Here is a 26,607-nt window from a genome sequence, read left to right as displayed (position 1 = left end):
ATACCTCCAAACATCTTTCAAGTCTACTGAGAGTAAAACCATCCTTTCTCTTCCTACACCTGCCCCTCAAAACTTAACTGGCAAATATCACAAAATAATTTCATAGTTTCTTCTAATTTAGCTCTTACTTTTACTAACAAGGAGTTGAGTTCATCTGGTCCATACCATGTACCAACAGATGCCCACTACTCTGTGTTGTGGGAAGTCTCACTGTCCATAACCAGCAAAAAGGAGAAAATTTGATAAAAAAAATTCATTCTGTAAGAATAGCAGGAACTTTTACATTTATAATTATTATCCCTCTGAAGTATTCCAATTAGCCCAAATATCCCTCAGGCATCCTCTACTGTTTTTATAAGTTATTTTTTGCTAATGAAACTTCTCAAACTTCTTTTTTTACAGATTTCAGACATCCAGATTATTATGATCATAAAAAAGCTTTCAAAATTTTTTGAACTATCTGTTGACGTTATTAATTTTGAAGTTAATTTAGTAATTAATAAAAGTTATCTCGTAAGACTGATCACATCTTTGATTTCACATATTTGGCTGAATCTTTGAAATTTTTTTTTTACTTAGATACTGATGCCTTAATACTAGAGTTCTTCTCCACTTGTCAGGAAGACAGACTTCAAGAGATAAGAGGATTTATAGAATATGGGTTCACCATAAAAATCAATGCACCAGAACTTGCTAGAGTGAGAGAATGGATGTCTCTGTAGACTTGCCTCAGACTCATTGATAAGCAATCAAAGTGAGCATTGCTTCCTAGAGGGAACAGGAATTAAATGGGTGAAACTGAACAGTGCCCCATGCTGGAAATTGCTTGTTTAGATTGTGCAAAGTATATAATGGGGAGAATTTAATTTTTAGTTTTAGATGTCAACTTATATTTTAGATGTCTAAAGATGTTTTGGCCTTGCATTATTTAGAACTACAAGATACAGCTAGTGGGGAAGAATGCCTGGGCAGAGTAGGAAGATAATTTGCTAAATTAATCAATGAATAGAAGTACAGAAGAAATACAGAATAGAGGTATTAGAAGTAGAATCAGAAGTAACTCTACTTAAGCCAGTTCTCAGATAAACTGAGAGCTGTTTTATTCTTGGGTGATTTTGTTTAAGTGTGTGAGTGAAAGAGGTGGTTCCTCACTAGGAAGATCTCCAAAATACCTATTTGGAAAAGCTTCTGACAGAGTCTTGAGTAAGATGATGATTTCTGCCAGCAGAATGCCTGAGCTTTTGATGCAGTGCCCTACTGCTGGTTTGGTACCACTGTGTTAGTTAAATTTCACACTGAGTTACAGCCAAGAAGAAAAAACTTCATAAACCATTAAGCAAATGGCTTTCTCCAGAACGAAGTATCTCCTTTCTTCAAATTAAACTGGACACAAGGTCCTATACTTGTGGGAACAGGTTGATACGTGGCTTGAAGGTGTGATTTTAACAAATGCAACAGACTGCAAAGAAACCAGTGTTGCTTATATTACTGCTTGATTATTTCCAGATATTACCTTATAGATTTGCAGTCTTGTTGAATTATACTTGTACCTTAGCATGTCTTTTTGTGCAGTGCAAGAAGAGTAAACAACAGTAAGTGACATACATGGTTCATAGCCTAGTATTGATTCTGGATAAGACATTTGTCTTAATACATTTTACAAGATAATGGTGTGGTTCCAGCCAATTAAATTATTGTCCATTATGTCACTAAACTGAAGAACTATTGTAAATTCAGTAAACTGCATAGGCAATTACAGTGAAACATTTGATTTAGCATTACAAACCTTTAAAAGATTATCATGCAAAGCCAACAGAGCACACGGGAAACAGCAATATTAGCAAATATTATTAGAAATAAACTAATTGTTTTCTTAATGTTGCTATGAACAAGCAATAAACAGCAAATACCAGTGTAATGTACCAATGGCCAGCTCCAGATCACAAAAAAGACCATGCTTCTTTTCAGCAGCATCAACACAAAAATCTGTGCCTGCCTCAGTACTGTTCAGTTGTGAATTTACTGTCACTAAGCAATGAAAATAAGAGCCTTCCAACTACTAATTGTGTTTTGCTATTTACAAACTTTATTTATAAACTTATTTTCATGCAAGTATAAAATACTAATTCCATGGACAAATACACATTTGTTCACCACTCTTAATTATATACATTGTATTTGCATCTAATATTCAGAGAAGTGCAAAGTCCACAGTGACGTAAATAACAAGTTTTGTAAACTATTTTAGATGACAAGCTCTCAAAAGATATTAGTAACCATATGATAACATTTTTTGTATACTGCTGAAATCAAACATTTTTGTAGTAAAAGAACATACATTTCAGCTACATTCAAGTGAATATTTTATTACCATGTATTATGTCTTACAAACATTAGTGGAGATGAGCAAGAGCGCTACAGAACCATACCTTAACGCAAGAGGTGTATTGCACGGTATGTGCAGGCATAGCGAAGGAGAGAGAAGAATTGGAAAGCAAAACAAAGTAAGAAAACTTGTACAAAAATGGACAGTAATACTGACTAACACTGGGTTATAATTTTACTTATAACAGACCTGAAGGGCTAATAGAGATCCAATTCAGAAACACCTGTGCACTGTAGGTACAGTTTGGTGCAGATCAAGAGTGCACGAATACAGTCAACGTTGTACGCATAAGATAATGCACAAAGTACGCTGATATGCATATAAACAACTAACTTGTTTACATTAAGTAGGGCAGCACAGCTGTAGTACTGCATCCTTGGCACTTAGTGATAGGACAACATGTATTTGGTTTAACTAAACTCATAAACAGGATATATAATGGTTTGTAAGATGGAACACATACATTATCCCTTTCAACCTTCTGGTTTTACAGCATTTTTCTAATTTTCCAGTTCGAATGCAAACATGACACACTAGCTAGATATGGAAGACGTTTCAGATATTGGCTTAAAACATCACCTTCAATTTTTAAAAAAGACAGAATCAAGGATTAATTCAAATGACAGGAAGTGAATTTGTTACTATTGTCTTCTGCTGAAAACAAAATCGGAAACATGGGGGGGGAAGTGACACTATAATAAAACCCATAATATCTTTATGGGCTTTTCCTGAATAGTAACTGCTTTCTTAATGTCCCTTTCATATATGCTAATTTCATTTAAAAGAACTGCTGAAATTATTAATCTGAAAAGCTGTAACTGAGTTAGAAGTTTGGCCTAATGTATTGCATCACACAGAATGGAAGGAAATACGCTCTTCTTCAAAGAAAGCATGTTTCAGCTATGAAAGGATTCCAATTTTAAGTGACTGTCCTTTATTAAACAATATTAACAACTATCTGGAGGGAGCCAATTTACTTTTGCCCGTTTCAAATTGCTAAATTGCCATTTTACATTATATATAACAAATGTAATAAAATTGTTCTTAACACATAACGATGTAATACTTTAAAATTAACCGTTTAAAATATTTTACAAAGACATTTTATTATATATGAACTATACAACACACAAGAATATGAAATATCTCGAACATATACACATTTCTGTATTTTCATGTGGATTATTATTTTGCACCAAACATTGGTGTCTGCAATTTTACAGTCCTCAGATAAAAGCAAAACAAACCTCCAGAATGTTTAATGGATATGTTTAGTTTGGGTTTTTTCCTGAAAATAAAACCTATTGCAAGGAGAATTTCTCTAATGATTTTTTCTGTCCTCGATTTTGTATTTTGCACATCGCTTTTCAAATGGATCAACATACACAAGAATAACCTCTCTGTTCTTTGCAGTGCAATTTGCCAGGGATAAAGCTGAAACCAAACTCACCGTTTCTCCACTATTAACATTGAAGATTGCAGTCAAAATAATGTCAATTCCAATCACTACTGAGACTCCTTTACCCCTTTTATTGAAAATGTAATCCTTTTCAATATCCATTTTAATGAATATATTTGCATAGAGCAGCCTTGTATTATTTCTAAAGAACATTATGAGCATTTTAACACAAGATAAGGCACATGTTTTTCAGTATTAATATTCTAAAATTAATCCTGAGGATCTGCTCCTCCCCCTCAGCAAAATCTGCTTTTTTAATATACCCTGTATTACCTGAAGAAAGCAGAAAAGCAGTAAAACTCAGATTCTTTAGCTGAACTAAATTCAGAACATTAACAGGTCCTGATAATAGTGTAAGAAATCCACAGATGAATTAAGTCAGTCTCTGAACAAATAATTGGTAGAAAGAAAGAAAAAAAGACACAGCCAGTAGCACTGTTATGTTAGCTAAAAGTTCAAATACTAGAGATGACATTTATAGTGAGTTTTGCTAAAATAAGCTCCCATCAGAAACAAGGTAGCTAAATTGTGAGGCACTTAAGGTTGACATGAAAAGGAGGAATGCAAGGGGTCTGTTTCATAGAAAACCTGAAGTTGCATATCATATCCTTGTATTAAGCCTTCTATTAAAGTGCTAGAAATGGAGACTTAAAATGAAAGGATTCAAATACAAAATAAGTGATTACAGAGCTTAGTATGCATTAAAATTAAGTGCTTTTGATTCTCATGAATTTAGAGCTTTTTAATAGTTTTTAAAAAATAAAGTCTGGAAAAAATCCACATGTGAAATCACCTTCCTTGTGCCGTCAATGCTATTTGTAAAGTGCCCAATTATTTTCTAAGCAACAAAACCATTTGCCTTATCTTATGTTGTACAGCATGACAGTCTGTAGTATGTGTGTAATCCATACTGCAAGGACTCAGCCAGCCTGATGGAAAACAGCACATGCATACCTTTAATTGGAAGATTTCATTCCACCTGTCATTCTAAATAGCCAGGTCTTGAATTACATATCCACCCGTATATAGTGCAACCGACCTCATATTCTCAAAATGTCATTAAGCTGTTAAAGTCTAATGCTCAAAGGGAGACTCATCAAGCTTTTCCTCAGAGCAACCTGACTCCCAGACAAAATCACAGATGGAGCTCTAGATCTGAATCACATAAATCCACTAGATGCCAAATCTGAGAAGGATCTGGGTTCTTTTGGATGATGAAGAGGCTGAAGATGTGTGGCAGTCTGTGCATTACTGATCACATCTAACTGAGAGTGATACGATTCATTTACATTTCCTCCATTGAAACCATTTTGGAACTGGCAGAAAAAAAAAGAGAATATAAATGGTTAGTATAGGAAACCAATTTATTTCTAAGTATTTAAAAATCCTCTTAAAGACACAGTGGATAAAAATCTTAAAATACCTTGATCAGCTTTCATTGTTTTTTTTAATGATGAATAATGAGTATTTAATTTGCATTAAAATAGAGATTGAATCATCAGTGAATCAGTCAATGGGAGCCCTACTTCTGGCTAAGCGAAGAAATAGTTCTATTATCTGAAGTACAGTAGAGCTCCCATTTCTAGAAAGTACAGTCTGAGAACTCCCAATTGTCACATCCAGCTGTTAGATTTTAAAAGCAACCTATTTACGTCTTTCCATGCCTGCAGTGGGATCCAGACATAACAGCTCCTCCAGGAATGCACATGTAGTCCTATCCATAAGCTGAAGCACGCTGTGTGCAATCCACTGGTTGAAATGTTGCAGGGTGGGTTTTTTGACAGTCTTCATATTGACAAGGCCAAGTAAGAGCAATGAATGGCTTTCATCAGTCTTAACATAATTGTTCATAGGATTATTTTAATCACATCATGTAATGCTTCCTGCCATGCTATGGACTTCATCTACAAAATACTCCATTTGGTCAGGCAAAGAAAATACAACAAAGTATTTTAAACATTTCCATCATCTCTTTAGGAGTAGCTTATATCTTAAGTACTCATTCTTTCAAGGTTTGTCTTTAAGAACGTGTCTTATACATTCATTCATCCATTCACCTATCAAATTATGCTGGGTATTATTTCTTCTTTTTCCCTTCTATGCAAACAGTGAAATTTGACTAACAGTGCACAATTCTTCTAACTTTTTAACAAGATTATAGCCACATGAATTATGTTTTTAATCAAAGCTGACACACTTTTTAAGAGGATACATAAAGATTATTTCAGACAGAAGCAGGTTATTTCAATACTCTTCATTAATAAGATGACCACGCTCATTAAATTTTTAAAGAATGATCTCAACATAGAACTGAGTACTTAGGAAGGTTTCTTCTGCTTAATAAAGGAATACTGATCCTAATCAAGCAGACAAATAATCACAGGCCTTTTTGTCCTTCTCCATCACTGAAAGTGATTTTAGACTACACTGGCTATGCTCCTACCACAGTTACAAGACAGGCAGAAATTGAAGGCACATGACCACACTAGACCCTTCTGGCTTTCTAATTCCGTAGTCTTTTTCATGTAGAAATCCATGGCAGTTAGAAATCTGAAAATATACCAATCATGTATAGTAACATCTGTCCTCTCTCTGGACTCTTATCACTGACTAGGACGTCAATGTGCTAAACCCAACCACCAAGACTGCCCTACTTTGGTTTGGCTGTGGGAACGTGGGCTCAGACACCAGTATTTTATCTGCTCAGTCACACGAGGCTCCCATTTATGCAGTGCTACTCAGCCCCACACAGCACAGCAATACCCTAACAAGAGGGGCTGAATTTTCCTCTCGACGATTTAAGCAAGGACAACTTTGCACAAAGTGGCCTTTGTTCATTTTTTTACAGCAAACTAAATGTCCTATTATTATTGCAGCACAGCGTTCTAGTACACGTGTAGCAGTAGACAATTTATTCAGAGGTGCTTAGTCATTAAACATTTCATAGATAGATGTGAAGAAAACACATGGAAGAAAATAAAAAAACAGGGGTCATAACAAAAATTATTAAAGAAGTGTAACAACAAAATAATCTGCAAAATGAATGCAATTGAAACCAGTCATGCAAGAAAAAGAAATGGAATTGCAAATGCAATGGCTGTTCAAAACTGATGCATCACATTAGTACAGCTTTTGTGAAAAGAGTAATTCTTTGTTATTATAAAGACAAAATTGGATGATCCTGGAGCTGCTCTGGAACCCTATTAAAAAGCACTCTGAAAGACTAAACACTGAGCACAGCCAGGCAATGCACAGCCAAGCCAATCTCAAGTTTGCACAGTGCAGTTTCTCAAAGTCACTCAATGCAATTTCAACCCCAGGCACTCAGGGAGAAGACATTCATCTTGCTGAACTGTGCCATATTTTAGGTAATTTTCTGCAATTGCATTCTTTTCAGCAGTGAAGTAGTTTCAAAAAGGGAATGTTTTGTATTAAGAGTGTAAAAAAAATGGGTATGTTCTAATTGCATTCCTCACCTTTGTCTTGCATAGGTTAAATGCCAATTAATACTTTAATTCTGTAAATGCTTATGCATGTGCATAAGCATTTGCAGGATCAGTACTTCAGAACATTAACTCATTGGGATAAAACAAAAAAAAAAAGTGGCTCTGTACTTTCACAGCATTAACAGAAATAAATGGTACAACAGAAACTACTTCAAACAGGTTATTCGAAATCAGGAACTAGTAATTGAATTTTAAGTTAATTTTACCAATGAAGAACAGTGTTTACAAATGTAGTCTGTGCTAGAGCCAGGATCCAGTCTTCTATGGCTTTTATTATGCATTCTCCTTGATGAAAAGGAGCTTATTTTACTTTAAATATAACTTTTTCCAACTCTTCTTGCTTCAGCAGTTAATTTGGACAGCAGCTTGAGGAACAAGCTCACTTTCACTTATAGCAATATATAGAAATTCTTTCAGTAACATTGTGTATAAGAGTGAAATACTTCATATTTCAGGCCATTTTTATGATACTACAATCTAATACTTTCACTAATCCGAAAATCATTGATGAATCTAAATAGCTAGACAATACTAACACTTGAAAAACATCTTTTTTATCCTTACAACATATTTAATGAAACAGAGTGTGCCAAGCAAACTCAGCTCCTCTCAAAAAGGTCTATTAGCAAATTCCAGGAATTCAATCAATCTACTTTTCTTTTGCTTCTATCAGGGAAATTACGGGTACGTACCACAGACGAGTTCATTCACTCTTGATTAATACTGCCAAAGACAGCTATCAGACTGCAGGTACACATGATATATATATATATATAACTTGACCAAATGCAACTCTCTTCACTCTAATGAACAAATAAAGCAAAGACATCCCCACACTGCTAACCCATCCATTTCAAACTCAGCAATTCAGTCACGACAAACTCTTCCCTCCCAGCAGCCACAGTAATCACAATATAAACTTGATTCAAAATGCAAGCAATGCAGCAATACTGTTTACCATACCTTGTTCCCCAGTGTTTGTTGTTGATTTGTCATCACAGAATCATATTGCATTTGTTCCACGCAGCTGGGCTGTGCCTCCTGCGTGCATGGGTACATAGAAACAGCTCCTGCGTAGCATGTTTGAGGAGTGAGCATAACTGACTCAGAGTTCATCCCACACTCCAGGTTTTCAGGGACTTGCTGTAAACAACTGAGAAAATCCTCAAAGTTGGAAGAAGCAGAATAGGTCGATCCATCAAACCCTGCTGCAGGAAAATCCATTTGAGCAAAGTTAGAAAGCTGTGGCATCATCGCTGTGGGTTGCTTGTAAGGAGCAAAGTCTTGCCTACACTCATAAGGGGAAGTGTTAACTTCAGATTTGTAAGAGAACTCAGATGTACTGGCATGCATGCCAGGGAACATGTATTGCTGGGGCTGCTGCTGTGAGCAGCTAAGAGGCATGCCAGAGCTCCAGTTTGTGAACATCCCATTGACTTGCATGTGTTTCATCTTTTGACAGAGCTGCTGCTGCTGCTGCTGCTGCTGTTGTTGCTGTTCCAGAAGCTGTTTCTGGTGCTGATGAAGTTGATGTGGACCTAAGTCTTGCTGTACCATGCAACCTTCAGCCTGGACCAAGGGCTGCTGCTGGTTACAGTCTGAATATAAGAAGTCAGATTTATTTAAGGAATCCTGAACATATGTCAGGATTTCATCAGTTATGTTGATGTCCCCAATATCATCCATATCAGATAATTCAGTTTTAAAAAACTCCTCATCCTGCTGAATATACTTTAGATCATCAAAGTCAATACCCAGATTTTTCATGATGCTGTACAAATCACTGGTTTTGTTATCCTGGAAGAGTGCTGCACTGTCTTCAGGAAGTGGAACAGTACTGTCCTGGGAACATTCCATCAGCTCCCGTTTGAGAATGCTGTGATTTCCAGCAGGTAGGAGATTGTCTGTCCAGCCACTGCTAACAACACCACCCAGTTCATCCCTACTGTCTGCAAAGACGTTCCGCTCAAAAGAAAGTTTATGTGATGCTGGAGGGCAGAGATAAACAGATTCGTCTTGCCTTAACATGACACCTAGGAGGGAGTTTGGATCCACAGAATCATCGTGTAGCGCTGCTTTGGCTCCTTTCCCCACTGTGCTTTTACTCTTTGGTTGAGAGGGGTCCATAAGGCTCGACATAGGGAAAGATACCTCATACAACACAGCCTCACCAGTGGCAAACATGAAGGGCAACTTCATGTTACGCTTCCGTAGATGTTCTGCCCCTTCTTCATCTCTGAAAATGAAACAGATATATAGCATGGTACTTCAGTACTAAACAGTTACTCTAATCTTTTTTTCCCCTGGAATTAGCATAAAAAATGAACTAATCTGTTCGTAGGCATATTTCAAATTCCTACCTATTCTAGCTCAACTTGGCTGAGTTAAACCAAGAGGCAGATTATGAAATAAGGAGCTTATGACTGTAATGCCACATTTACATATTACATTTGTAATTAAATCTAGATAGCATACACCACTTTCTGTGCATTATGGGCTGAAATGAAAATAAGTGAGCTTTGTTCCACGCATTAAGCTTTTCTTGGTATAGCTAGCAACTCAACACTTGAAGTATCTCTTTTTTCTCTATTTTACAGACTCCTTAGCAAAAACTATTTAATCTATTTAACAAGGCTGAATTTCACATTATGCAGAACTTAGTTCAACACTAAAATTCAGGACTGAATTTCTTTGTTATTTGTTGCTCCTACACAACTACAGTTGGATTTCTCAGGTTTTGCTCAAGTGGATCGAATATGGTGGATGGAATAACTTCATGCCTCTGCTGATCTTATTCTTTAAAATAAATCAATATGTCTAAAGTTTTATGCAAAAGGACTATGCCACAAGTTCTGAAATACCAGAATTCTTTATATGTTTGTTAGCAAACTGAAAGAATTTTGGGAATTTGGAATATAAAGGTTAATAATTTTAAAACAAACCTTCCTTTGTGAATATATACAGCCTCAAACTAGTTTTCAGTTTTTGAAGCATACTACTTTTTGAAATGATGACTTACGTAAGAGGTCTTTGTGTGGCAATGATGTAATCTGGTCTTCCATTTTTGTAGACAAGACGTGCATTCGCCTGTACCCAGGCCCATCGATTTTCTTTGGTTAGAAGCCTAAATACAGTCATTCCACTCTCACCTGTCTTCATCACTAAAGAGTAAGCAAACTGTTTACTGTCCAGAAAAATCATAAAAAAACCTGTATGTCATGAAAGGAATCCCATCTGCAGTGAAATTTGACTAATCTCATGTCCTCAGTCACCCAATTCAGTGTGGAACTAATGCATTCTCAGTGAATCAGGATGACTGATGACTCCAAGATGTCTAATTTACTCATAAAATAGAAGTCAAAACTGCAAGGTATCTGCTACAGATTGGCAGCATGCTAAATAGGGCTTTGTCCAGCATTTCTTCAATAACAGAAATTAATAAATAACTAGAACACATAAATGACAAAAGCCTAGTCTCTCTTACCTTCAAAAAACAATGATTACTTTAACAATTAGAAAACACATTAGTTCTGAATCCAAATCTTTTGCATTTTGACTGGTTTATGCAGCGGTACTTAAAGTCTTACGCTTCTTTCCCACTACCACTAACAATGCTTGATAAACAAACTCAATTTTCACATTATATTTCTGTATTGGGTTTGTGTGGCCAGGTTTTGATAGTGGGGGGGAGGGCTACAGGAGTGGCTTCTGTGAGGAGCTGCCAGTAGCTTCCTCCATTTGCAGCAGAGCAAATCCCTGACAGCTCCAAGGTGGACATGCTGCTGGGCAAGACTGGGGCAATTAGAAACTGCTGTAATGTCTCTGTGATAACATTTAAGGAAAAAAAAAAAGTTATTGTGCAGATATAATTGTGCCCAGAGAAGAGTGGGTTGAGAATAGGTGAGAGGAACAGCTCTTCAGACACCAAGGTCAGTGAGGAAGGGCGGGCAGGAGGTGCCAGAGCTGGGATTCCCCTGCAGCCCATGGTGCAGACCATGGTGAAACAGCTGAGCCCATGCAGAGCCATGGGGATGCACAGATCCACCTGCAGTCCATGGAGGAGACCCACGCTGGAGCAGGTGGATGCCCTAGAGGAGGCTGTGAACTCATGGGAGGCCAGTGCTGGAACAGGCTCCTGGGAGGAACCTGCAGACCCATGGAGAGAGGAGCCCATACTGGAGCACGTTTCCTGGTGGAAGGTGTTTTTAAGGCCTTAACTTACTTCACATTACCCTGCTCTGGTTTTGTTTGTAATCAATTCATATAATATGCCCAGATGAAATCTGTTTTGCCCATGACAGTATTTGGTACTGATCTCTCCTGGTCTTTATCTCAACCCATGAACCATTCATTATATTTTCTCTCCCCTGTCCAATTATGGAGGGCAGAGACAGAGAGGCTTTGGTGGGTGCCAGGAGAGAGGCTTCAGTGGGTGCCTAGCGTGCAGCCAGGGTCAAGCCACGACAGTTGTTTTGGTCCCAAAATCCAGGATCGTGAAGATTTGGAGATAAGGATAGTAGCCAGGAGAGGTAGCAGGCAAAACAAGTACTGAACAATGTTAGAGAGCGGAATTATCATAGGAAAATTTTGTTGTAATTGTGGTGAAGGAACAGGGGGTGGATTTTGTGTAAATTGTCCAATTTGTTCTGTGTTGTGATGAAGTTATCTTGGTTTTTGTGTGGGGAGCTTTAGTTTGTTTTGGCTGGTTTTCTTGCTCTAAGTGAAGCTGGTGTGATGAATGTGGATTTGAAAGATAATTCTTAAATATGTGATTCACAGAGGCGAGGGGTGGGAAGTAATAAAATTGCTCAAAATCCCTGTGCTTCTAGACAGAAAAATTAAATAAAATGTATTAGGAAAGTCTAAGAAGCTAAACGAAAATCCCTGCTACAAAACTTATTTTCTTTATTTTAATCTTAGCATCAAAAATGTAACAAAACCAGTTTTAAGACAAAGTTTTGAACTATTCAAGTTTCATCTCTTTCTACTCTGGAACCATCTCTTTGATTTTCTTTATGGAAGAAACAAAAGCACTGATAAGCAACAGTGCCTGAACTACACCTGAAACAGAAAATGTGCTTTAATTGGTTGAGGACAACCTGCTGAGGGGCATTATCTAATTTTCTATGAGGGGGTAAACAATAAAATAATGAACTTTTCAAGAGAAGTCAGTAGAAAAGAAGTATCATAATATTCTGAAGATGATTCTGTAAGTTCCAAAGATAACTATTTTACTACTCACAACAAAAGTATAAAACAGAGTCCCCTAAATAGCAATACATCAGATAGATGATGCTTATTTCCTTAACACTATACTTCTCTCCATAATTGTTACTTAAACCAATGCAAGCTGTCAAGAATCAAACCCAGAAATGTTTGGATGATAGCATGTTAAATCACAGATTAATTTCTGGTAAAAGTCTTACACCAATATCAAAAGAAAATGCTTTATTTAACTTGCTGACAGGAAAGCTATCTTTGGTAGTCCCCTTGCCCAAAGAAAGTTGTTGAAATAGCAGAAGTTGGGTTGAGCAGAGAGGGAAGTGAGAAGAGTAAGATGTGACAGACTAGAATTTTTATCCTAAAAGGGTCTAAATAGGAATATTAAACATTTCTTCAACCAGTGTAAGTTTTTAGAAGGACAGACAGAACATATGAAATGAACAGTGTTCTTTTTATTAACAACCTCTTTTTTTTTTTACTGTAATTCATACTGCATTCATAATGAGAAAATACCCCTTGCTTTGATTTTTCTGCCTTTCTTAGGGAATGAAACTTACTTCGGATGTGATTTTCAGCACAATAAAGCATATCAGCTGCATGAATAAACTGGTATCCTGTTCCTCTCATACACAGCTCTGCTTCGGTGTATCCCAGGACAATCTTTCCTCTGGAAGGTAAAACCAAAAAAAATGCAACCCTGCTGATGAACCAACTCACAGATTTAGTGACAAGCAAACTAATTATAGCTAGAACATTTCAGATGCAAGTGCAAACCACAGTTTGTTGCTATGTCAATTGTATGCGGAAGCAGAACAGCTCTAATAAAAAAGAGAGTCAACAAATCATAAAATTTTAACTAGTCTGCAAGGCTGCCTTCAGTGATTAGGACTGGGTTCACATAACCATTGGACAATTAAAAAAAAAAAAAGTGGATGCCTACAGCCAGACTCAATTCCATACCCTGAACATATTCACTCCTAGCAGTAGGGTCCCATTAGCTCCAAAGAAAAACAATGGGCTTTTTTACACTGTTTCTTAACAATTACCTATAGGTGCTTGCATGTAGAATTAAGTAGGGATTTAACTTCAGTGATCTAAAACTTCTTGCCTAAATTAGAATTTTTAGTAGCTTAAAGTTTGAACCCGGATATATCTCAGAACTACCTCCCTGTTGTTGTTGAGTGGTTTGGGACCCTTGTGTTTGCATTTAAACAAGATACAAATCAGAGGACCACTAGCAAGACTCATGTTTAACCCTGGCAGGTAAAATTAGAGTATTTTACTAGAGGCTGGGGAGATGCAACACTTAACAGAATTCACATGATCTTTGTGTGATACATGATAAAAAGACAGTCAAAAAGAGACCTAAACAAATTTCAAACATAGAAATGGAGATTCAAAGACAAACAGTTAAAAAAAAAGGGGGAAAGTAGGGATGGGGGACAATATACATAAAACTGTAAAATATGACAAAAGCTGAATGTTTCAAGTGAATAAAAATATCAAACAGAGGAAAGAAACACTTGTGTTAACATTTTGTTAACTTTTACTTGTATCAGCTTAGAGAAATAAAGTATTTTGGTCTCTCAGTAGACAAAATACCAAGTAATTCAATTCTATCCTGTAAGTAGGCATGGAAAACCATATGAGAGAACCCACTGATAATGAAAGCATTGTCAGTCAACAATATGAGGGAGAGGAGAAGGAAGGAGGCCAGAGACTTTTATTTTGATAAAAAAGCATCCTAATGGGCTTCCTGCCATGTTGATGCATAGTAACATTATTTTGATCTAGTATTGCTGTAGTGTTTCCAAATTTTGCATAGGGAAAATAGTGCTTTGGAAATGGGTAAAAGTCATAGTATAAGAAAGTATTTAATTTGTTTATTTTGTAGGAAAAAAAAGTATTTCCATTGTATGTTACACCTATTTGAACTGAAGGGACAATGTAGAATGAAATGAAACACTTGTTCTATCGGTTCTAAAACCAAGTTTCAAACCAGATTCAATATGAAACTTTTCTTTTCCCTTAATTCATTAGTATGCTGTCCTTAGGTTTTTCTATTTTGTGTTGGTTTTGTGGGTTTTTGCTTTGTTTTTCTAACAACTGAGAGACAGAGAGCAGTATGCAATTTCAAGGAAACAGACTATGACAAACCCATTTCCCTTTACTCCATAGCAGGGCTGGAGAGAAAAACCTTAAGAACTTCTAAACAATGGTCACTGAAACAGTTTATGTACCGAAAGAGTCGCCTGCTTTATATTTCAAACACATACTTGAAACCTATTTAATTGGCAAATTATTAAATAATTATGCACAATAATTTACACCTACTTTGCATCACAGCCAGTAGGTGTGAAATCCAGTTTGTGTTTAGTTCTGAAGATGAAGTTTTTGGTTCGTATCTCAAGGATAGATGGTGGCTGCAGGGGAGTAGCTACTGCAAACAGTGCAAGCTGAGGAGACAAAGTGGCACCATCCTTCCCTTTCTTGTTTTGTCCATGGAGAAACTTCAATCGTCCTTGAAAATTCATAGCCTTAGGATGAGGAAAAGAGTCGTTTTTATATACTAGAGATACTTAAAAGCAAGATATTTCTGTTATGATGAAAACATGTACTTTTCAATTTTTCTTAAGATCCATCAGATTCAAGCTTTATGGGATGGCATACATAAAAGTTAACTAACAAGTACAGAACACTGTTGTTATACCCCTGAGTGTGCTGCTTCAATATCTACTAATAAACTTCCTGAAAATATCATTCATGGGAAGATTATTCCATTTAAAAAAAAAATTAAAAAACCCAAACAAATCAAATATCAACTGGGGCTTCTAATATTCTAATGAATATACATGCATATAATTATTTCATTATTTCTCTTGCAAACTTGTAAGTTCAATTTTGCAATTGTAAAGAATTCTATTTTGTAAGATATAACAAAGAGGATAGAAGATATCACAAACATACTTGTTTTAAAATCTAAATAGCTGACTAGCAAAAAATGCATTAAAAAGAGCAAGCAAAAACTTTTCCAAATAAGGAAAAACTATGGTCCTCTTAATTACTATAACTTATTACATCTCAAGATACTCAACTTGATACAAGAAAATACTCTTGTAATGCTTTTTGATCTACAAATCACACAGCACTTTACAAAAGCAGTTGCTTATTTGCATTTCACTCAGGAAACTGGGCCATGAGAAATGAGAGAACTTGCACCTGACAACATGTTAAAGGGGACATTTGGTGACACTAACTGAAACACTGTGGTTTGAGCAGCTCAGATAACTTTGGAGACTTAACAAATAAAGTAAGTTATTGGACCTCTTGTTAGGATAATGCATACTTCCAACTTTTATGCAACTCGATACTCACCAGGAATCCAGATGAATTATCCAGGAGACATCGTAACCTGCAGATGAAATTCCTTTCCATAAAGGAAGAATTCTCTGGAGGAAGTTGGTCTGGGTTATAATAGGTTGCTGGCTGTGAAAAACCATTATCTCCTGCAGGAAAGGATTATTTTTAGAAGAACACCTAGTGAAGGCTATCTATAACAAATGATCTTCTGTCTCATAAACAAAGCATTAGGTCAGGACCTGAGCAAGAACAATAAACTGGAAACATCCTCAGAACCTATAATGATTGTAACACTGAGGTTAAGCATCAATTCTTCTAATGAGATTATGTTTTACGGGCTATGGTATTTGAAAACTGAATGCAATTTATTTTTAAGCATTTTTTTTCCTTTGGGGCTTTTGTTTGTTTGGGTTTTTAATTTATTCATTATGTTTATCAACAGCCTAGATTCTGGACCGGTTGCAAAGAGCAGAGTTCTCAGCAGAGAACACACCCATGTTCCTACAATGGCAGGATCCGCAAAAAGGCACAGCAACTACAGGAACTGAGTATTCAAAAACTCAGTAATGGTATCAAACTGTGAAACTTACTTTCCAGACATCCAGGTGAAAGCAATAGTAATAAATAAAAATCAGCAACTTTAGGAAACCACCACAAAAAAATTCTTCTCCAACAAAGGCAAAGTCACCCTACTAAATAGTGAAAATATTTCTGAGCTCTGCTGATCAAAACACCATAGTTACCTCTCCAGATATACCTGGGGTACTTACGCTTTGGGGGTTGTTTGTTTTAAAAAATGCCCAAAAACATGATTGTTAACTAGGATAACAACATGGTATCCTTCCACCTCATCAGGATAAGCATTTGCTGCTAAATGGTATTTACAAAACATACTTAAACATTCAGAATAAAAAGTAAAACCAGAAGGTTAATCAATAAACTTCTGATAGAACACACATGTTTTACATAAGACTACATACACAGAGATACCAGAGCATGACTACTCACAACAAATTTAGCAAAACAATCTTGTTTGCAATATATATTAAAAAATCCCAGTAATTCCCTAGGAATTCATACATGCAGAAAATTGAAAGAAAAATCCATCTTATAAAGACATTTTTTAATAAAATAATCTTTAACTTAAAAACAGTCCATGTACTCTTAGAGAACCAATTATCAAGTATGGACAAAATAATAATACAGATTTTAAGAATCCATATTGACCTTCTAGACATGGAGATGAGGTCAGGGAGAGCATGTCACTTAATAACACACCACATTATATTTTCTGGAATATAATTTTGACTCATGAACAGCTGGAAAAACTTATAGATAGGCTTAGAGGTTAGAACACTGGCAAAACACACCCAAAGGTGAACAAATCATTACCAAAAGCCAGTTCAGTTTAATCTCCTATGAATTCAAGGGACTGAATTGGAGCCAAATAATATTGCTGATGTCTTACCAACAGGCCTTGTAGCCTAAGGCCATCTAAATCCTACAAGTATGCTGAGTTATCCAGCTTTTCAGATAAAATCAGGAGATACATTTTTTTCCTAAAAGAATTGCTATGCAAGGTAAATTGTCGCTGAATAAACTTCAAGGTATGGAGAAAAGGAAACCTTTTCCTGTCCTAGCTGGTAGTGTGATGAAATGGGATAATCTGAAAATACAGCCATCTAAAGAACTGTATTGGCTAGTCAGCATTATGAGTACATCCCACAGGCAGACAAACTCGGGTATTTGTAGTCCAAGACATTTACCATATAACTTTGAAATCAGAAAATAAGAAACTCTCACACTCATCATATGTATGGCTCTCAACAGACAAAGCAAACTTCTTTACTCGCTCCTGCTGCGGATTTTTTTTTTTTGTTATAAATTGCTTAATGGATAGTGAGAATTTTCAACACTTCTGAGAGGGTGCTTCTCTGAGAAGCTCTCTGAAGAAGCAATGATTATGAAGAAAAAGCGTCAAAGAAACAGCTTGAAAATCCTAAATAATATTTCAAAAATGCCAACTCTGACCAGGTGCAGATCTAGTACCCAATAAGCAGTGCCAGGGTTTCTGCTGGCATCCTTGGCACTGGTAGGTGTGTCCTGCAGCATTTCTGCTGCAGGAGAAACTCAGCGTTGCTCTTTTGGTAAATACAGAGCTGGAATTTGAAGGTTCAACAAGTCCAGCTGCATCCTGTGGAGTTTGTCAAGTTCCATAGTAAAATGCACAGTTCCCAAAAATGAGCAAAGCTGTGGTGAAAGAAGTGGCTCCTAACAGGAGGGAACAGAACTCAAAACAGGAGGCAATGGGCTTCAAAACTGAACCTCCTACACTTGTGAAAGCAGCACTGCTGCACTTTTCCAGGCAGACAGAAGGCAGGAAGGTTTAACTGCCAGGATCTTGAAGTGACTCACTGTAAGAAGGCAAAGAATCTTACAGAGCATCTACAACCCCTAGAACAAAAGCACCAGTTAATACTACAGGGGTTAGAACCCATATCCTTCATGAAGCTCATACTGGATCTCATCAACACCATGGAGCAATGAGCAGAACATGCAGTGCATTAAGGCTTGTCTTTAAATTCAAGATCATATGGTTGCACAACATGCAAAGTTCAAAAGATAATCCAGACTTAATGCCCCAAAGCAGATATTTGGGACTGAAAAATCAGAATTTTGAAAACATCTCTGGGAACAAAACAAAGACTGGGAGGCATGTCTGGGAAGGACAGTAACAGCTGAGGAAACCAGTGGTCTAGCACATACCAGAGTATTGAGTGAGAAATTACCAGTTCAGGCTAACTGAAGCAGAATTAGTTCCCAGTCTCAGGATGGAATCTGTGCCTGAGCACAACTGTATCTATAAATATCTACATAATACTAGCCAAATGTATTAAAACAGAAATAGATTAAATTAGCAAAAATCAAGGGGATCCCTATGGTCACAGCATTATCCTTTGCTATACATAAGAATTCAGTTTAAAAATCCTCAAAATCCAAACATTTTATTCTACATGAGGCTCAAAAGTCATCACTGAATCATAGAATGGTTTGGGATAGAAAGGACCTTGGAGATCACCTAATTCCAATCCTCCTGTCATGGACAGGGACAGCTTTCACTAGACCAGGTTGCTCAAAGCCCATCCAGACAGGTTCTGAATGCTTTCAGGAGCGGGGCACAATTAGCAGCTTTTAACAAGCTAGAAACACAAGATACAAAACAAAGAATTGTTTGTAATCCTGCTCAGCACTTCCTGTTGGTCAGTCAAATCTGAGGCCAATCCAACCTGGTGTCATAATTTTCAAACAACCTTTTCTAAATTCATATGCACTTGCTTAAGGTCCATAGAGCACAATTTCACTCTAAAGCAAAGAGGATGAAAATCTGATTTCTGAGAACTGTACTCTTTGCTGTTCTGAGCTCTACTATTAGCTAGCCATGCAGCAGGCCTGTGGAGATGGAGCTAGAGATGATATAACAACATTGACTGCTCAATGAAAAAACTGAAATATACAGAGGTGTGTTACAAACACAGTAATTTTTCTCTATCAAATCGTGACATTTCCATACTCTTAAAAGTTAAGTTACTTTAAGGTTTATTTTTTTAAATGGGCTTTTTATGGATTAATAAGCCTCCTATAATCAAGTCACAGTAACAGAAGATTTTACCTGCATGTTTAAACAACTGTTGTGCAAAGGGAGCATTAAAATGGAGCAGTTGTCTCAATGGCTTTGTTGTCATTATGATGCAGGCACATGTTTCCTGTGTTACACACAACCACCTGTACCTACATATCTTTGCTCTGATCCACAGGCAATGTGTGTATCTAAGGCAATTCTTAGTTTCTCAATATAGCAGCTCACTTAAGAATTAGCCAGTAACATGTGACAACTCTAACATGCATACTGCTTGATCTTAAAGGCTCATCTATTTAATCTTTTATTTCTCTTCCCCTTTTATCTCCAAGAGAAGTACTGGTCTATGTGGCAATGAATGCACTATTCCCTATAGTAACACTAACTAGCACATCCTTAGACTGATCAGTGTAAGCAACATGGTCACTTATACTCCAGATTAAAGTCTTCCAAATTAAAGTATAATTAGTATTTTAATGGTTCTGTGCTATGAATAACAGTGCTTATTTAAAGTGCAAAAAGTCTCACTGTTGGCTAAATATGTCCGTAAAATTCCAATAAATCTGAAAGATGCTATTTCTTCCTTTATTCATCTAAAATTATCTAAAGTTTTTACATAGACAAATTTTAAAAGCAAAAAAAAAAACCCCAAAAAACAAAACAAACAAAAAAACCAACCAAACAAACAAAAAAACCCCAGAACTAATCAAACAGGAAAACAATAAATTCTGTTCTCACCTTGTACACTGGGTCCAGAATCTCCTGGCTGGGCAGGATTTAATGCCCAATGTAGCTGTCGTTGAAACTCAGGTCTGTCTTCTGTGTGAATCAACTCAAATACACTCTGGTGTATAATATCTGACTATTAACAAAAGGAGAATGGAAAAACAATAAGAAAATTATATGACAACATGATACAAGTTTTCTGATTGACATGGTTGTTATGGATATAGCAAAATCCATTTTGCTCAGGAATAAATACAATCACATGTAGGTGGCAAAGATTCATGAAACAATTTTTAGCAACACAAAGAGAAGTTCAGCTAGACCCATGACTGTAAACATGGGAAACATAATAAAAAATATTGCCATAGAAAAAAAAATTACATTCTACATTACATTATTACAACTATTTCTTTCTCTGCTTTTACCTAAGAAGACCTGGAAATGTTATGCTTAGGTTCTGTTTCAATTATTTAATTTTACATACTGGTAAATAAAGTACTTGCCTGCTAGTACTTGACTTGACCCATTATAGGTGCTACAGGAATACAAAAGAAGCTAAAGACCCTGAACCAAATTACTGCCAAAAGTAAGCCAAGCAAATTATAAACAGTGGATTTCTTTGCCTGAAAGCTTTGTCTCCTCTTAAGGATGTCTTAAAACATGTAATTATTAAGCCCTTATTCCACTACCAATGGTATGGTTCCGAATGTGACCTAAATGGCAAAGGCTCCAGAGAAAGGATCAGTGCTTAAATTTAAGGGGTGAAAAAAGCAACCAAATTATTCAAGAAAAGACTCAGTTGACTGAGAAGAGTTAAGATCCCTGGTTTTGGCATGTTTAAAAACCCCAACCATTATATGTACAGAAGATATTTAAATGAAACATCAATCTAATATAATTGAGATGAACTGGCAAAAGCAGAAGCCTAGGTCAAATTTTGCTATGACGAATTTCATAAAACAATCAGTATGTTCCAGAATAAATTGCCAGAAATGCTAATTTTTGCAACTTTAGGACTTTTCTTCTATATCATGCACTTGATTTACTGCCATTACTTCACGAATGTTATGCCCAATTTGTTTTCCAAGCTTTTGTCTTTTTTCATTCTCCAACACTGAAAGAATATGTAAGCCCAGGAATAACAGTGGGGTGTTTTTGAAATATTTTCTTTTACACAAACTTTTCCCAATCTCTTGTCAGTTACCTGAAATTGCAGACTGAGCAAGGTCTCTCCCTATTTTTAGACAGCAGCTGAACCTACCAATATGCAGTACCCATGGATGTACATTAAGAACTATAACTACATCTTCATTCTATCATCTTCACATAAAGTAATCCCAGGAGTTTTCTAACAAAGGCAGAATTTGCCTGCTATGCCTCAGTCATTAGTACTTTGGTACCTGGTTTTCAAGCCCAAAGAAGTCAGCCATATGTGATCTGCACCATAAATAGTAAAAAAACAAATGCTTGTTTTGAAATTAATAATTAAATAAATAAATATGAGCAAGAGAACAAATTCTAAAAATACCAAAATTACTCACTTGATATTTATAAATCTCAAGGCATATGGAAATAATTTTTCATGAAAGGTTTCTATTAAAATAATTACCTTCCCACTGAATTATGTCTCACTCAGCATCATAAACTGGGTAACACCACAGTATAAATTTCAAACAGTTGTTGCAGTAAAGAATAATTGAGTGTGAAAATTTCCTATCTTGCCTAACTCAACTTTGGAAATTATATTCCTGTTGTGCTTGGCCTGATATTCTGGCTATGTAAGCTGATAGAAAAGTAATATAGTTTCAAAGTAATTTAACCTAAAGTACCTAACTAAGATTTTTATTATAAAAAAAAAAATTTAAGACGCTAAATACAAACACTAATGTTCTCCAAAAATTAAGCAAAAACTTTATAACACAGAAGAAGAAATGAACTTACTTGTTGGAATCCCAAGTAGTCTTGGATAGTAGAAGAGACGTAAAAAACCAGAGCATCTGCTGTAACAACTAACACGAATCCATTTAATGCCTGGGGAAGAAACACAGCAATTTGTCAGCTTCAGAGAAAAAATTCCAGATAATTACTGTGGCTCTAGGTCTACCTATGCTGTACTCCCCCAGTAAAATGTGAAGCATGCAAAAGCACATCATTATCTAACAGCACAAACAGAAAGATTTCTCATTGCATCTCTCTACAGTATACGTGCTAAAATGAAGAAAACAGAATCTAACAAAAAAACCCTAAACTTTTTTAAAAATTCAGTGGAGAAGTCAAACCATGTTGATGAATTTAAATACTCCTGATTGCACAAGAAGAGAGACAGTAGTATGAAGAACTATAAGTCTACTGAAATCAACCACAGTTCACGATGCTTGTGTGGCTCAAGCCTTGGATATCCCCAGCTGCCCACAGCACAGATGAGAGCCGTGTCACAAATCCAGTCCCAAAAATCCATTCTATTCATAGTGCAGACAGGCCACTGTGGACAGGAAATCAAGCTATCAAGATCCCCTATATAGTCCAAAAAAACATTTTATAGTTTACTTAAAATAGAAAACCCTCTGCAAAAGCAGACTGCTGCAAGTAAACAGTGTTTTTGAAGAGATTTCCCCCTCCGTAGAGCAGCAGACCAGGCGGCTCCGCGCTCAAAGTCACGCAAAGGGCATTTATCTGAACTCCCCATCAATATGGGCCATGGCAATTGTTGTGATAGCAAACAGCACATTTGTGACTTGGCAGCTCATCTGAAAGGTGCCGATTTACTTCTATGGATTTCAGTCAAGATTTAACAAAAGGCAGTCTCTAGGGGCTGGATTGAGTATATTGTGCCACTTAATTTCCTCAGCTGTACTCAAAGGCAAATTTGGCCACCATACTCAAAACACTTTTTTTAAAAAAAAACCTCTTCATTTATGCGGAATTATTGTACAGAGAAAATGTGAAGTAAACTAAGACTATTCTATATCTTACTGCAGCAAAGTAATAATATATAAATGAAATATCTGATTAAATGACTGATCTATAAATGAAGCACTGTGAACTACTCCAATTTAATGTGCAGATATTATTTAATCTACTCTCATAAACAGTCATTAGCTCTATAAAAAAATCCTTAGAAGTTTAGTAAATTTTACATGAATAAAGATTGATCTTAAAAAAAAATCAATAATAATCTGAAATTCAATAGCATAGCCAATCCAAGAAAACTCGAGTGGTTACACAGAATCCTTGGTTTTTGATGAAGCTGGCAGTAATTTCATGGGAGCAGAATGCCGCAGTGGCAGGTGCTCGTGTCCTCTGCTGACCTGTTCTGCAGGGCACTTCACCTCAGCTGGTTGATATAAAAAATCTGCAAGCTGCACAGCATCTAACTTTGTATCAAATGTTAAAATTTGTTATTCTGGTCCATTTCATACAGAGCTACATACATCTTCCCTATCTGGAATTAAATCACAGTTTGCAGTGTCCTTGATACACAGCTCGTCTCAAACCAGGATTGTTTCTGAGATAGCCACATGCATTCTTTAAGCCAAAAATTCTGTAAAATGCATATATATATATATATATATATGTGTGTGGATATACCAATAAGTGGGAGATGAGTTCTGATGGAGGTTTTTGCAAAATTCAATCCAAAAATAATTATCTTAAAAGACATAATGAAATTTCTCAGGGAGTTTATTATTCTGGAGAGCTAAACATGTTATTTGTGCCTCTAAAGATTACTCTCAATGTTCCTAATACAAAGGTAATTACAGAATTGTTCATTACTGGTGGGAATCCAGTTTTAACAATTTCTTAGCGGTTGTATTTTGTCTTCTTATCATAAACATAGATTATATATTTAAAATAAGAATTTAAAATAATCTAACCAATTTTAAAGGAAATGTAGCTTGATTTTAAGGAAGGCACATTTAGGTATTTGATGTCTAGTTCCACAATATATTAAATTGATAAGACAGTTTCCATATTGGAAATAAAAGACAATTTCTGTTTGTTAGGAAGCAAGCAAAAATCTGGTAAACATATAAAAAAGAAAATACAAACAACAGGGTGCTTATATCACCTTGGCAAAAACAAAGAAGTATGGAGATAATAAAAGGGAAATGTTCATCATCAGTTATAATTTATTGACACTTTTGAAAGACTTCTAAGTATGAGTGGAAGAACTTTGATTTTTTAATTCCCACTATCTTCTAGAAAATTCCCAATTTCATCACACTTATGACTAGTTACATAACCTAAGAGAACTCTATCTGCACATTCATTCTTATAAATTTTTTCACATACATAAAATATTTACAAAGCAAATTCATTCAAGACATTCAGTTCATTTACTTCCCAAATGAGGTAGAATTTTCAGTAATAACTATGTCACCTATTTAATTTTCATACTGGAAAAGAGTTCCCTCATATAACTTCCACTCAGAAGTCATAAAAACCCCTATATTTCAGATTAAATAGATGCCTCCAATACAAATCATATATTCTAGCTTCTTAGGGTTTTTTTCCTGTTTAAGAGAAAGCTGGCAGAAGCTCCACAACAGTTCTTTTTCATACTTTATTTAGGTTAGAAAATTAAATGCATGTCCTAGCTTACATATCTGTAATTTCTTGAGTTTAATCTGAACTTGGTAGTATGTCATTTTCCATAAGCTTTGACCCTCCAGGACATTAAAAGAGGCTAGACAATATTTAAAAAAAAAAACCCCACACTTAGTGTATTAGTATTTTCCATTAGTTATTATAAAAGTTATTCAAGGTATTTTAAAATTTGTCCTGGATCTACACTATGTATGTGCTGAGTTCTTCTAAACCACTGAGAAAGCAAGATACTTCAGCAACCCCAAAGTCTTTCAAGGAGAAATTGTTTCTTTCAGACAATTAATCACCAAATTTACAGTAAATTAATAACATACCTGGCCCTTATAAAAACTGTTCTTTTATATATTGACAACAGATGCAAAGAGATAGGACCCCCCCCCCCAATAAATTACTTAGAAACATTGAAGAGAAGCCCATACTCTAACATCCACTCTAAAGTCCCTACTGCCAAAGAAAATCCAAGAGCTGTTTAATATTAATCTAAAGAAAATGAAAAAATAATATGACAATAAGAAAACTTACTTTTCCTATCTCATCAGTGAGCATCTAGTATGCTAAATACAGGTGGAGCTTTTTAAAATTTACGTCTTTGTACAATATGTCTGTTGCAAAGCATACCTGCAATAGGAGTTCTCCTTCCAGGATCTGCATCCCTTCTCCACACTTTCCTGTTGTAGAGGTTTCCTGAATGCCATTTCTTTCTGGTCTTGTAGAGTTAGAAGATTTTAATGCAACTAGAACAAAGAAAAGGAAAAAAAAAAAAACAAAAAAAACCAAAAACCTGAGCAATCTTTGAAAGGCTCACTAGAAATTTAGGTAATGATCTACTACTTGTGTGAGAAAAAATTTATTTAAATCTACACATACAGATACATACATATATATATATATATATATATATATGTATGTTCCCATGTCAAACTTTTTCCTTACCTTTAAGGTGAACCCCCTAATTTTGTCATCCTTCTCTTTTCTATATATAATACTTTCACAACAAAATCAGTATTATGGCAATCAACCAAAGTCTCATTATTTTATACCTTTTTTCCTTCTTCTCCTTCTCTTAACTACAAGACTCACTTCCAGTTTGTCACTCTTGTGAAAAATAAAGGGAACTTTTGTTTTCACAGGCCATCCTCCTATGATGATAGCAACTCTGTGTTAAGGTAGGAAAACACTTGCACTTATTCTTATCCCACCTAATTTCAGACATCAAACTATGGTTCATCAGACAGGTAAGCCTGCTCTAGACCTAAAGCCCCCTTCAGGGAAAGGAAGGAAAAAAAACATGAACCCTAAATGCATGCTACACAGTAGAAAAGCCCAATAAAACAAAGAAAGGTATTGCAAACAAAAAGGTGTGGGCATTTCCTGTCACAGTTAAATTTTAACATTTTAAACAACTAGGCACTCTTTCCAACTTCTGATAAAATACCACAACGAATCATCATTATTCAGATCACAAATATGTCTAATTGAAAGAAAAAATTACCCAATGACTAAGAAATTAAGAATCAGACCATATTGCTATGAAGTTCCCAAAAAGACATTTCCATCTCTGCAGCCTTTTAATAAACAAGATACTGTCAAATAAAACCACATACTCAAAGATCATCCATAACTCAGAATTTAACTACTTTTCACCTCTTCAAAAAAGAGGGGGGGGGGGGGGAAGAAAGGAAACCTTCAAATCTGAAATTAG

General features: G+C 35.8%; 1 protein-coding gene across 1 annotated transcript in view; it reads right to left on the bottom strand.

Moving 5' to 3' along the window:
- Positions 1–5,005: 5,005 nt before the first annotated feature.
- Positions 5,006–26,607, bottom strand: part of AHR (aryl hydrocarbon receptor) — a 59,822-nt gene continuing 38,220 nt past the window's right edge. Inside the window, exons 3-11 of the mRNA XM_062508169.1 lie at positions 25,524–25,639; positions 22,239–22,328; positions 20,310–20,433; positions 15,950–16,080; positions 14,909–15,111; positions 13,132–13,241; positions 10,371–10,512; positions 8,315–9,587; positions 5,006–5,161 (exon numbers count right to left, since the gene is read on the bottom strand). Of these exons, the coding sequence (XP_062364153.1) occupies positions 5,006–5,161; positions 8,315–9,587; positions 10,371–10,512; positions 13,132–13,241; positions 14,909–15,111; positions 15,950–16,080; positions 20,310–20,433; positions 22,239–22,328; positions 25,524–25,639 (2,345 nt within the window). The remainder of the gene's footprint in view (positions 5,162–8,314; positions 9,588–10,370; positions 10,513–13,131; positions 13,242–14,908; positions 15,112–15,949; positions 16,081–20,309; positions 20,434–22,238; positions 22,329–25,523; positions 25,640–26,607) is intronic.

Source organism: Cinclus cinclus, chromosome 1 (genome assembly GCF_963662255.1).
Source record: "Cinclus cinclus chromosome 1, bCinCin1.1, whole genome shotgun sequence".
NCBI classification, from domain to species: domain Eukaryota; kingdom Metazoa; phylum Chordata; class Aves; order Passeriformes; family Cinclidae; genus Cinclus; species Cinclus cinclus.
This window is presented reverse-complemented; position numbering and strand designations above follow the sequence as displayed.